This window comes from Camelina sativa, chromosome 17 (genome assembly GCF_030686135.1).
Source record: "Camelina sativa cultivar CO46 ecotype springtype chromosome 17, ASM3068613v1".
NCBI classification, from domain to species: Eukaryota; Viridiplantae; Streptophyta; class Magnoliopsida; order Brassicales; family Brassicaceae; genus Camelina; species Camelina sativa.
In genome coordinates this window covers 27,938,046-27,951,286 of record NC_141896.1, presented here as the reverse complement: position 1 = coordinate 27,951,286, position 13,241 = coordinate 27,938,046, and the positions used below count along the sequence as shown (strand labels likewise).

General features: G+C 41.7%; 2 protein-coding genes across 3 annotated transcripts; one reads left to right on the top strand and one right to left on the bottom strand.

The window, feature by feature from the left end:
• Window positions 1–467: 467 nt before the first annotated feature.
• Window positions 468–4,431, bottom strand: LOC147924391 (uncharacterized). Of its 2 annotated transcripts, XM_087497282.1 has the most exons (8): window positions 4,253–4,403; window positions 4,008–4,124; window positions 2,989–3,911; window positions 2,169–2,908; window positions 2,033–2,098; window positions 1,377–1,960; window positions 1,021–1,290; window positions 468–931 (listed from the first exon to the last, which is right to left on the bottom strand). In XM_087497282.1, the coding sequence occupies exons 1-3, from the start codon at window positions 4,320–4,322 to the stop codon at window positions 3,592–3,594; spliced, it is 507 nt and encodes a 168-aa protein (XP_087353408.1). In that variant the 5' UTR covers window positions 4,323–4,403; the 3' UTR covers window positions 468–931; window positions 1,021–1,290; window positions 1,377–1,960; window positions 2,033–2,098; window positions 2,169–2,908; window positions 2,989–3,591. The 2 variants fall into 2 exon arrangements, with proteins under 2 accessions (XP_087353408.1, XP_087353407.1); XM_087497281.1 differs by having other exon boundaries at window positions 2,033–2,908; window positions 4,253–4,431.
• Window positions 4,432–8,711: 4,280 nt separating this feature from the next.
• On the top strand, window positions 8,712–9,149 carry LOC147924390 (uncharacterized). The gene has a single exon (XM_087496752.1). The coding sequence runs from the start codon at window positions 8,712–8,714 to the stop codon at window positions 9,147–9,149; it is 438 nt and encodes a 145-aa protein (XP_087352878.1).
• Window positions 9,150–13,241: the final 4,092 nt, after the last annotated feature.

Below are 13,241 nucleotides of genomic sequence, written 5' to 3'. Positions count from 1 at the left end.
AGATTTCTCTCTAGAGTGTTCTAAAATAAACGCCAGATTGATATCTAGAAGGTTAGCTACTAATCTGTACAGGGCCTCGTTGTACATAAATAAGCATGTACGGACCAATATCTATATTGATCCTACTTAAGAAGACATACTACATTGTACAGATAGAATGCATCTCTGGATGGTTATCTATTAATCCGTACAGATGTATATCTGTACACTTCCACAACTGGTGGAATAAAATTATATACATGTTACCAAAGTTCACTATTTTTTGAGGAGACTATTTCACTTAACAAATATCTTGCTGGAGAAATGTACAGATTTCTCTCTGGAGTGTTCTAAAACAAACGCCAGATTGATATCTAGAAGGTCATCTACTAATCTGTACAGGGCCTCGTTGTACAGAAATAAGCCTGTACTGACCAATATATGTACAAATCCTGCTTAAGAAGACATAATACGTTGTACAGAGAGAAAGCTGAACCAAATTAACATTAGATTTTACACAAAATTAGCAGAACCACTGCTAATACCGTACATCAGTCCAAAAGATGTTACAGAAAGTAGCTAGAAATAGATAAGTTGAAAATATGATTATGGCACATAAGTGAGAACATTATTTTTGGTCACCCTAATACATGAGCTAGGCCGCATAATCGTCTTCGCCTTCAACAAATGTGATATAGGAGTCTATTGCGTATGAATGCCTAATATGTACAACATCATCGTCAGTGAGGGCTGCCATGTATGACATATCCATCCCGAATAAATGCATTTCCAGGAATTTAACGGAAACAGGACCACAGTCGCCGTCTCCTTTGTTGTCGTATAACCCACAGGAACGAGAGCAGGTAAAAGGGTCAGTAGTCAGATTTGCAGTCAATTCCGGTTTGTTCCATCTTTTCAACAGCCAAGGGATACATTCTACAACCGGCCGCATCTGGAAACGACCACGTCATCACCAAAAGGTTCAATGAATGGATCAAGGATCTCCATAGTTTGATGCTTCAAATTAATGACCAATCTTACCTAGTGAGTACGTCCCCAGTTCATGGGGACGTAAATAACATCAACATTAGTGAGAAATCCGGACTTCATTAGTTTGCCACTGGACCTGCCTGTGATATAAGCCTTGATGCTTGGCCCCCAGTTGTAATTGTCTTTGTCTTCACAATTGCAAAAGTCCTGATGATGGGTGACTAGTAAGTCCAGAAACCATGTTTCTAGGAAAACAAACCGCTTTGCTGCAAAAGCTTGCGCTCTGCGTCGTAGAATCATAGACGTGAGGACCTGCATATGCTGTAATACAAAACAGTTAAAGTTAACAGAGAATGCCACGAAAAATTGGAAGCAAATAATAAAAACTAATATTATAAAATGGTCACCTCTGTGGTGATCCATTTGTCCTTCGTTGCAATGTCAAGGACGTGGCTGTTGGATAGTTTATGACTAGTGCAAACGGTGTAGGACCTAGGAAGTTTGAAACGTATTAGTATGGATATTTATGAAAGAGTCAACAACAAGGAGGTTTCATTCAAAATGTGAGTATCCAAGAACTTAATGATCCTTAGCCTCTTCTAGCAGTTCCTTCCATCTCTGAAACTCAAATTTGTCACCCCCAGCATGTGGGGTGTAGGCTGGTTTCTTCTTGAGGCTACTAAAGAGAGCCCTGATTCTAGGGTCTACCGTGAATTCTCATCATCCAGGAATCGAGATCGTCTTGGAATTCGCTTTGGTGGAACAGGCTGGCGAGGTTTTGTTGTTTGATGAACGAATTAAGCCGGACTAATTGCGACCATAGCTGAGAGGTTATGGTTATTGGACACATCTTCAGAAGTGCTCCGTCGTTGGAATTGACCGCAACCTGTATTAGATGAGAGCAGTCATATATGCTGTCTTCAACAACTTGGTCCATAAACTTATTAGTCTCATCGGCCTCATCACGAGACTGAGGGTTTGGTTCAGCTTCCTAGACATAGTTAGTAAGAATGTTAGCAAAATGAGCGCACCTTAAAGAAACAAAATAGTACAAAGAACCTACCTCTACTCTCGCATGATCGCCAGTAGTAAATACGTTGGTTGGATTTTGTTTAGTTCCATCCGTGCCCTGTGGAATCAAATATTAAGGTCTCCATGAAATTTGGAATGCGAGAAAAAAGAATTAATTTAAAACTAACTGAGAAGAGTGCTCCCCCATCTGTACACTGATTTCTTTGGCAAGACCATACATTTCCCAACTTTCATCACCAACAAACCGTCTAGAGGAAGGCTGAGGTTCACCAAGTAGAGAAGATGTTCCAGCTTTCTGTCTACCATTGGGAGGTTGTTTGGGTGTTCCCCTACCATCAGGGTTTGTTTCCAATCCCTTACAGTAATTCCCGAGAGGATCATGGACAGAGGCTGGAGATTTGCCCACTAAACCTAGAAGCTCCTTCATGTCAGCGTATATATTCTTGCGTTGACTCTCTAGCTGGGTAACAACCCAATTATTTAAGAGGTTGATATCAGAGTTGGTGACATACTGTTGCGGTGACAATGGCCTACAATTATCACCTAAAGAAGAAGCATGGTTTTGAGGGGGTTTGGCTCCAGTTTTTCTTCTTTCCAAAGGAGGTTTAGAAACTTCCTTTGCTTTGCTAGCAGACCGCGTAAAAGGTTTTCGCCCAACAGGTACATGTTTAATTTTTTGCTTCTTCATGGGAGGATCAAGCGGTGTAACATCTTCAACATCAAAGTCTACATCATCATATTCTCTACTCGGCAGATCCCAAACAGGCTACTGAGTAGGAATGAACTTATGGTTTTGGGATATCAAAGACATAATCATGTCCACCTGAGGATCACTCTCCTCGTCATCCCAAGATATATCGGCTTCGTTAATGTCTCTTGCATGGAATATAGTGTATTGCACAGACAACTAGCAAAAGTTGAAAACGTATGGTTAATAATTGATTTAAAACATTATGAATCTGAAGAATATCAGTATTACAAACTCACCATCGGAGATAATTCAGCATCGTTTACATCAGACTTGCGAGAAGGATAATGTAATATTGAGCCTGAAGACCTTTGCATGAAGTTTCTAAAATCCATTGGTTCCTTCAACTTACAACATATGGTAGGAATATAATTAAGCACTTGCATTTGGAGAGTAAGTGGGAACCCATAGCAGAGAGATGTTTGTTGGGAGAGCCTTCTCTTGAGTTCACCAAAAGGGTCATCCTTCCCAAACACAGGACCAAACCGGGACAAAGTCTCCTTGAAAGACAGGCGACCCCACGGGTAAGATAGGTAGAATTCCGTGTCATCCAACATCTCTACATAATCTTCAGAGACACGACCAGAGTTAGTATTGGTACACACAATGACACCGTCAACAATGACAATCAAAGCAAGACTAATCCTTTTCCAGTGACTGAATCATTTTTTAGGATCAGCCATCATATCCCCTTTCAACACCTCCAACACATCCTTGACTGTTACAATCAATTTATATCCAAAAAGGCTGATCCAGATAGACGAGCAAGATGGATCTTGGTGGTCCTCGACTACATCTCCGGAGGCTATGGCCCACAATTCAAACCAGTGGTTATGTGGAACTCACAGAGTGAGAAGCGGATTGGAAAACCTCCATACGCAAACCACAATTCGTGTTTCTTCTTGGTAACCAATTGAAGAGCAAGCATACCGTGTATAAGTTGGCCGAGTGGGGACACCTAGCGACTGGGAGATCAAAACGTTTGCCAAATTGGGACCCCTTAATCTGATCCTAAGTCCAGTTCCTTTAAGGACTTCAACCAAAACCCCTAAGTGCTCTAGTTTTGAATGAATGTTCAGGCGACATCCCTCAGGTAAGCCATCTATCGGAAACAGACGAGAAGGGAGACTTGGAATAGGATTAGTTGGATCCTCTTTCGACTCTGTTCAGATGAAAAATACTCGGAATTAAAACACGCAGAATATAAACCACAAACGAATCTACTAATAAAACCAAACCAATCGACGAGAATTATTACCCGTTTTAGAGATCTTTTCTGTCTTCGTATGAGTGGGAGATCTGAAAGAGACGGTCTGAGGGGTCTTCTTCATCAGGTTTTGACTTGGGGTAGGATTAGTTGGATCCTCTTTCGACTCTGATCACACAAAAAATACTGGGAATTAACACATGCAGAATATTAACCACAAACGTACTAAATCTACTACTAAAACCAAACGACTCGAATCTACAAATAAAACCACCCCAATCGACGAGAATTATTACCAGTTTTAGAGATCTTCTCTTTCTTCGTATGGGTAGTCTTTTTTGTCGACTTATCCGCTTTCTTCTTCATCTGGTTTCGTACAAGACTGCAACTGTTTCGGAATTCGGTTGTCAACGAGACGGAGAAAGGTATTTCGAAGAGGTATTTGGATCGAATAGGTTTTTCAATTTAACAGTTGACTGATGAAGGCGGAGAGACTTTGGAAAGTCGCAGTTAGGCCTGGGCATTTGGGTGTTCGGGTCGGGGTCAGGTCCGGGTAATTCGGGTTCGGGTTTTTTGGGTTTACTAATATAGGATCCGAACATGTGTTCATATAATTTCGGGTCGGGGTCAGGTTCGGTTCCTATGGGGTTCGGGTTATTTGGGTATTAACTTTAAGAAACCTGTAATGTATCCAAAATATATTCGGTTATGGATAGTACCTACTCGAACATATCCAAAGTACCCACAAAAACCTGAAATGTACCCACAAAACCCAAAAAACCTGAAATTTAATTGTACAAACAGTTGTATAATCTAACAAATTCAATAAGAAACAATGAACTAAATGAAACTGAGCATACCATATCTCGCAAACCAAATGAAATTGAGCATACCATATATACATATGCAATACAGTGATATCTTGTATACATGTGTTTGGGTATAAACAGATACTCATGGGTTATCGGGTTCGGTTTGGGTAATACTCGATACCTGTGGTTATTTAAAAACCGATTGATTATTTATACAGAATCGGTTTGGGTCGGGTTCGGGTATTTTTGGATCGGGTTTGGCTCGATTCCTCGGGTTCGGTTTATTTGCCTAGGCCTAATCGCAGTAATAGGTTTTACTGTTTAATGGCATATCTCGTAATACAATATGTAACGTATGGCAGTACAAACTTTAGTAATTTGCTACAGGACAATGTACAATAAAGTATGACTACGTTTGCTATATTAAATAGTAAATGTACTTATTTCTTAATAACTTTCCAAAAACGTACTAAAATTACAAATACCTCTTTATTATATTATTGTTTGGTTTGGTATCGGTTTATTCAGTTTCGCTATATAATAATTTTGAATTGAAGGTTTAAACTGATTTTTTTAGTGTAGTTTTGGTTTATTTTTATTTCTTCGTAGTGCTTTTGATATATTTCTGTAAAAATTAGTCCAAGTTTGATTCAGTTCAATAAGTTTGATTCAGTTCAATTTTTGTTAAATTTTGAATTTTCCCAAAAAAAAATATAGTATCTAGGAAAATTAGAAAATTTTGGTAAATTGATCGGTCCAACTTATCAAACAGAACCTCATCAGTAATCAATTAAAAACAAAAATCTGATCGGCTTTTGAAACCAAACTCCGATAAGATAGTTCCAGTTAGGTAAATTCGTTGAAACTTAGTTTGTTATAGAGTAAATCTTCTTATATTATTCATATAGAAGTTCTGTTAGGAAAAAGAAATATGTTTATAATAAGAACAATTTAAATATGAGTTTTTTTTTTTAAAACACAAACATATCATTTAGACCTTTTGGGATCTGACCATCGTCCAATTATCACACGATTAGTTGGTGAGCACATAAGGTTTAAAGGCAGATCATTAAAGAGCAGTGGGCTCTGAATAATGATAGTCAGTACAATTCAGTCTAGGGTGGTTTAATGCGGTGCAGGAAGGCCCTAGCGAGATGGAAAAGAGAGCATCCTACTAACTCACTGTCGCAAATTAACCTCCTGCTTAAGGAACTAGAAGAAGAGTCTACAAAGCAGTTCCCCAGTTTTTAACGTTTACGTCAAATTAAATGGGAGCTTACAACTGCGTTTAGGGAGGAAGAGATTTATTGGAGATCTAAGAGCCGAGAAACCTGGCTTCAGGCAGGGGATAAAAACACAGCTTTCTTCCACGGGACTGTGACGTATAGAAGACTCAAAAACAGGCTTAACTCACTCGTTGACAAGAATGGTTTTGAGTGTTTTGAGGAAGGCTCGAAAGGAAACATTGCTGCGGAGTATTTCACGGATCTGTTTAAAACCTCAAATCCTGATAGTTTTGATGAGCTTCTAGAGGGAATGGAGACAAGAGTTACAGAGGAGATGAATCAACGCCTCATGGCCTCAATTACAGCCCAGGAAATTAAGCAGGCTGCCTTCAACATCAAGGGTGATAGCGCCCCAGGAGCTGACGGATGGACAGGTGCTTTCTTTCGAAGGTATTGGTCAGTTGTTGGGCCTGACATTATCACAGAGGTCCAGGAGATTTTTGCCTCTGGTAGTTTGCCTCATGAATGGAATCATACTCAGATTTGCCTGATACCAAAGAAAGAAAATGCGAATAACATGATGGATATGCAGCCAATCAGTCTATGTTCGGTACTGTATCAAATTGTCTCCAAGGTCTTCTGTACACGTTTGAAAAGGTGCTTACCATCTCCGATTTCAGAAACTCAGGGTGCCTTTGTTTCGGGACGTCTCATCTCGGATAACATACTCATTGCACATGAAATTGTCCATGCACTCCGAACACATGCCAAGTTCAACTCAGAGTATATTGCGGTCAAAACAGATATGTCAAAAGCCTATGATAGGGTTGAGTGGAGGTTCCTTGAACAATTGCTTACCAAGATGGGTTTCCATGAGCAGTGGGTTAAATGGATTATGATGTGTGTTACCACGGTGACGTATTTGGTGTTAATCAATGGTAGTGCTTTTGGTTTTGTTAAACCAGAGAGGGGCATCAGACAAGGAGACCCTTTGTCGCCGTTTCTATTCATCCTATGTGCAGAAGCCCTCATTCATATTATGGAGAAACGGAGACTACAAGGGAAGCTCACTGGTTTCAGTTTTAATGAATCCTGCCCTGTGGTCCAACATTTATTATTTGCGGATGACAGTTTGCTTATATGTCGAGCAAAACAAGAAGAATGTGAAGAGCTTCTGCATTGTTTACATCAGTATGGGAAGGCATCCGGTCAGCAAATCAACTTTGCAAAGTCGGCTATTACCTTTGGAAGCAAGACGCCTGACATAGTTAAAACAGTTGTTAAACAAGTTCTTTGGGGATTAATGCTGAAGGCGGAGCAGGGTCTTATTTAGGATTGCCAGAATGCTTTAGCGGTTCTAAACAAGCCCTTCTTGCTTTTATTGGAGATAAGCTCAAAAAACGACTACATGGCTGGTATGCTAAATCTTTATCACTGGGAGGTAAGGAAGTATTGTTAAAGTCAGTGGCTATGGCACTTCCGGTGTATGCAATGTCATATTTCCAGTTAAGCAAGAACCTATGTAGGAAGATCACAAGTGCAATGTGTGAATTTTGGTGGAGCAATTGTCAAGGGCAAAGGAAGATTGCATGGGTTGCTTGGTCTAAGATGTGTAAGTCTAAGTCTGAGGGTGGTATGGGCTTTAAGGACCTGGGGGATTTCAATCAAGCTTTGCTTGCCAAACAGGCTTGGAGAATCCTCAATGACCCAAACTCGCTGTTAGCTCGCTTCTACAAAAGCATATATTTTCGAAAAACATCAGTTCTGACTTGTGGATCGGGCTCGCGGCCATCATATGCATGGAGAAGTCTACTGCATGGTCGCAATTTGTTAAAACAGGGCCTGTTGAAGATAATTGGGGATGGAGTGGATACCTTTGTTTGGAAGGAGAAATGGCTCTTTGAGAAGCACCCGAGAGCTCCATATAGATTACAGTCGTTTTTTAATGTGAATCTGCGAGTGTCAGAGCTGAAGACCCCAAACACTGGGCAGTGGGACGTGGACAAAATCAAGGAACAATTTCCTCCCTCAGATGCTCAACAGATTCTCGATATGACTATTGAGGAGACAAAGAAGGATAGATTTATCTGGCTTTATACGTCATCTGGAGCTTACACAGTCAAAAGCGGATATTGGTTAGCCCGTACATTACCATCTCTATATGTTGTTCGTCCAGAGAGTGCCGTGAAGGTTGAAGGTCTTCAGGCTAAAGTCTGTAACATTAAGACGGTGCCAAAAATCAAAACTTTCTTATGGAGAATGCTGTCTGGGGCTCTAGCGGTCTCTGAGAGATTGGCATCGAGAGGTCTACTGGTGGACTTGAGATGTGCGATATGTGGGTATCCGGAGGAGACAATATGCCACATGTTATTTACTTGCCCTGTAGCAAGACAGGTCTATGCGCTATCAAATGTTCCTTTGCCACAATATGGTTTCTCTGAACATGAGCTGATAAAGAACTGGGAGCATTTGATGGCATTGATACAGGAAGAGAGACTCCTTGAGGAGATATACAGATCAATCCCATGGCTTATGTGGGGCATTTGGAAACGGAGGAATAGTTTTGTCTTCCAAGACAAACAAGGCGATATAAGGGAAGTGGTGGCGAAGGCTTTTCAGGAATCAACTCAATGGATGGTAGCTCAATCAGATTCTCGTCATTAATCCCTGCACTGGGAGGGGCGATCACCAATCATAGAGGTGAATGGCGTAATCCGATGGTAGGAGTTACCAAGTGCAACATTAGTGTATCTTGGCATAATAACTCCACGCTGGCTGGTGGCGCATGGATTGCGAGGAATCATCAAGGTGAAGTGTTGTTTCATGCTAGACAGGCAATACAGGCTTCAGAATCACAGGTGCTATCTTTCTTGAGATGTTCTTTATGGGCAATTGAAGCACTGCAAAATCTACATGTGGAGCGGGATGAAGTGGTTTTGGATAATACTGCGGCTGTTGAAGCTATCAACAACCCACAGGAGTGGCCTCGCTATGGTTTTCTATTACGGGCTATCCAGGATCTATTGTCAACCTTCAATGGCTGGGAATGTCATCGAGTCGCGGGTTCAGCAAATAAAGTGGCAACGGCTATTGCAAACAGTGTCACACGTGATGGACGATTGCAATCGTACTTATCGCTTGGGGGTCCTTCTTAGTTACTTGACCAGGTGCGGAATGAAGCTGATGGTTAAGTGTTTCAATCCAATCACTCATTAGAGAGATAATTAGCTGTGGCTAATCATGCTGGCTGTTGGTCCCCTGTTTCAACTGGTGCACTTGGAGGGTCTTTTTGATCTCAGTAACAAGTGAGACCTGGTGGTTTTCTTTTTCTCTTTCATTTATCTCTTTTAGACCTTCCTATTTCCAGTTCTTAGTTGTAACACAATAATTTTCATTTTCTATCAGATGACAAAAAAAAAAAAAAAACATATCATTTTTTAGATTTAAAATCGAAAGAATTTCTAAAATGGTACTTTTAAAAGCTGTTCAATATAAAAAAAAGCTTAACTTGTTTGTTATGGGTAACTCATCTTGTAATGTTTTCTGTGTGTTCATAGTGTATATTCAAAGTAAATTGATTTTATCCAGTAAATATTTTATTATAAAATAACATGACTCACTAAGAAAGAAAAAAGCATTTTTAGCTGCTAAAACTAAAATAATGATTGGCATGTCTTGTTTCGGAAGGTTCGTACTACACCTTTTTTGTTTGTAATTTTTTTTTTCCAACGTAAGTATGTAAGGCTCGGTTACTCTACTCACGTGGGTATTCATCATGTTCAAAGCTAACTGTTCCAAACCCCTATTTTCAATACAGTTCATTTTGTTACTGACGTATTGTCATAGCTGCAACAGTTTCATCGTGGAGGCTAGAAACGAACATTGGGTAAACAATTCATTTTCTTATTGACGATTGATTTAATATAGTTGAACTTAAACAACGTAGAATTATAAATTGAATTGATTTGGTGGTTGAATTGTAACTCCCTGACCGCCACTTTTCAGTGGGCTTCATGTCCAATCCCAGTCTATGGGTCCACTTTCTTTAATGGACCTCACGTCTTTTCATTAGGCCCGTAAGTCCATCCATATCCGACGGCCGGTTTGCTACGTCCAGGAAGCTTTAAAGACTTGTTACCATCCCTATAAATCACCACATGATCTTTTCCTGTGTTTTGTCTTCACTCGCACAGTTCCGACAGTCACTTCCCGGAAGGTCACCCATCCTGAGACTCCTCCAACTAAAGCACGCTTAACTGTGGAGTTCTCTCAGGACCCTTTACCGAAAAGATAAGTGTACTTTGGTGACATAGGTGGCCAAATTAATTCTTTTAAACCTCACCGCAAGTCTCTGACACCGGGGTGTCACAATTCACCTCCACTAACAGATCGCAACGTCCTCGTTGCGCACCAAGACCGTCACCTCCTGACAGTGTGAGTCCACTCAACTCCACACTCGTCTGGATTCGGCTTTGATACCACTTGTCACACCCCACTCCCAAAATACACCAAAAAAAAGTACCAACTTGCGTAGCTAATGAAAGGACCGACCTTTTTTTTTAAATAATAAATAATAAATAAATTAATATAATAATTAAACTATAACTAGTGGTCCCATACCCACTAGCCACCTAACCACAATCACAATCAACAGCAGAAAACAATACCATTATCCAATAAATATCCAATAAATATAAATAACTAATATTCAAGACATAGCTGATATCCAAATAACCAATCATCAGAAAACATGGAACCAACGACCTAGCAATGTTTCTAATGACTCAACTCTAGCAACCTAGCAATGACAGACAACATCCAATCGAGTCCCTAGAACATCCTCCTCTTCATTGCCTTGATTCCACGATCACACTTTGCCTTTACTTGCACCACAAACACATATTGCAATGCATGAGTATTTTATAAACACTCAGAAAGGCAATCCTCCCATCTACTGGGCTATACACACAAGCAATAGAGTCATCTCTAACCATCAAACAACAGTCAACAAACAACAAACGACAAACCAGGACTCTGCATCGACCGATGCCAAGATGCATCGACCGACACCACATGGGGATGCATCGACCGACACAGAAGCTGCATCGACCGATGCAAGTTACACTTGCATCGACCGACACCCAATCTGCATCGACCGACGCATCCTCGACATAACAAGAAAACCCTAGAGTTTTACGCGCCGTCCTCGCACTTGCATCGACCGACGCAAGATATGCATCGACCGATGCAATGCCGAGCATCGCGTTTTTCCCGAAGCTTCTCGCCGGATCTTCGTTCTTACAATCACAAAACTCAATCCCAAGCCACAAGAAAGCTTCCTAACATCCATAGCAACGATCTAACAAGTCTAACATCACACAACAAGTAGATTAAAGAGTTCTCTAGCTTAGATAAGCCATGGTCCTGCACTTACCTTTGCCAAGATGAATCTGAACCTCAAATAAACACTAGAACACTCCTAGCAAGCTCCTACAACGTTCTAAGCCTCAGATCTCACCAGGAAACGCCACAAATCTCCCAAAATCCTAAAGAACGCTCAAGAACAGTTTTCTCTCTTTTCTTTCTCTCAAAATCGGCTACCCACGACTAATGAGACCAAAGAATGATTTCAGGGTTTTCCTTTCCCCTTTGCCCAAAACGCAGCGTTTAACTTAAGTCAAAACGCAGAAACTTGAACCTGCATCGACCGACGCAATATCTGCATCGACCAATGCAACTCCCAAACCGGGATTTCGGTTCACGGATGTTACAATTCCCCCCCCCCCCCCCACCAATCTAGATTCGTCCTTGAATCTCGAACAACCATCAGCCAAGGACTCACGTGCAACCGGCTCCACGGCCCACACTCCTCCGACCGATCTACAGAAGGTCACCTCTAGGCGATAGACTCACGCTCCAGGCGTCATTTGCTCTCGACTTTTGGACTTTCCTTTACTCATAGGCCTAAACCTTGAGTTTTTATTGGCTCCTCATCAGACCTAAGTCTGCATGCCAAATGTTGGCTCCTCATCAGGCCTAAAGCCCGCATGCCATAATATATAAGGAAAAATCCAAACTCGTCTCTCGGGTTGCCACCCTACAGCGCGCCCTCGGATCGTCATCCGAAGTCGATATACCAACCATATTCCCAAGTCACAAAGTCTCTGAATATGGCAGTACTTGGAGAATCTAAGTCCTCCAAGAGTCGCGAGCAAACAATTCTGAACACGTCTGAGTCCTATCCCTATCTAGGTTTCCTTCCCGTGGCTCGCGTAAAACATCTCAGTGTCCTACCAACCACATATCCCCTCACTGGAATACCTCATGATCACACAAGGATCATATACATGCCATAAGGGACGCCACAAAGGCCAAACAAAATGTCCTAAAGAGGACCGCCACCAAGGCCAAACAAAATGTCCTAAAGAGGACCGCCACCAAGGCCAAACAAATTTCCTAAACAGGACCGCCACCAAGGCCAAACAAATGTTCTAAACAGGACCGCCACCAAGGCCAAACAAATGTCCTAAACAGGACCACCACCAAGGCCACTCGTTCCAAAGGACCATCACAAAGACCATTTGTCCCGAAAGACCGCCTAAACAGGCACTCTGGCTAAACAGCCCGCCACAAAGGCCATGCAGTTGGCTAAACAGCCCGCCACAAAGGCCACACAATGGCTAAACAGCCCGCCACAAAGGCCACACACGGCTAAACAGCCCGCCACAAAGGCCACACAATGTCTAAAAGACCGCCACACACGGGCACACTGACTCGAAAGTCCGCCACTAAGGCCACACAAGCCCCTCCAAGGCTCTCCCCGTTAAAATGGACAAATTCTAACTCCCGTAAAACTTTCCATATTTAGCACTTTCCATCTTTGAAAACTTCCCACTTTTGGAAACCTCTATTTCAGGAAACTTTCCTCCAAAACCCCGCCTCACGGAAACTTTGTACCCCGAGCACCACCTCATCTTGTTACTGAGTCGCACAACCAACCATCCCAAGCGACCGAGTAACAAGAGAGATGGGCTGGAATACTCCATTCCCGCTCCAGCCATGGATTACAAATGGGACCAAGCTAGACAAGTTCAAGTCGCGGCTTGCTTCTCATACCACTTCTTAAACCTTACCTTCATTTTCGCCTTAGGCTCCCAAGTCTGCTCCTCAACACCATCACAGTCCCACAGGACTCTCATCAAAGAAAACTTCTTCTTCCGAAGTTCCTTGATCCTCCTCCCGAGAAC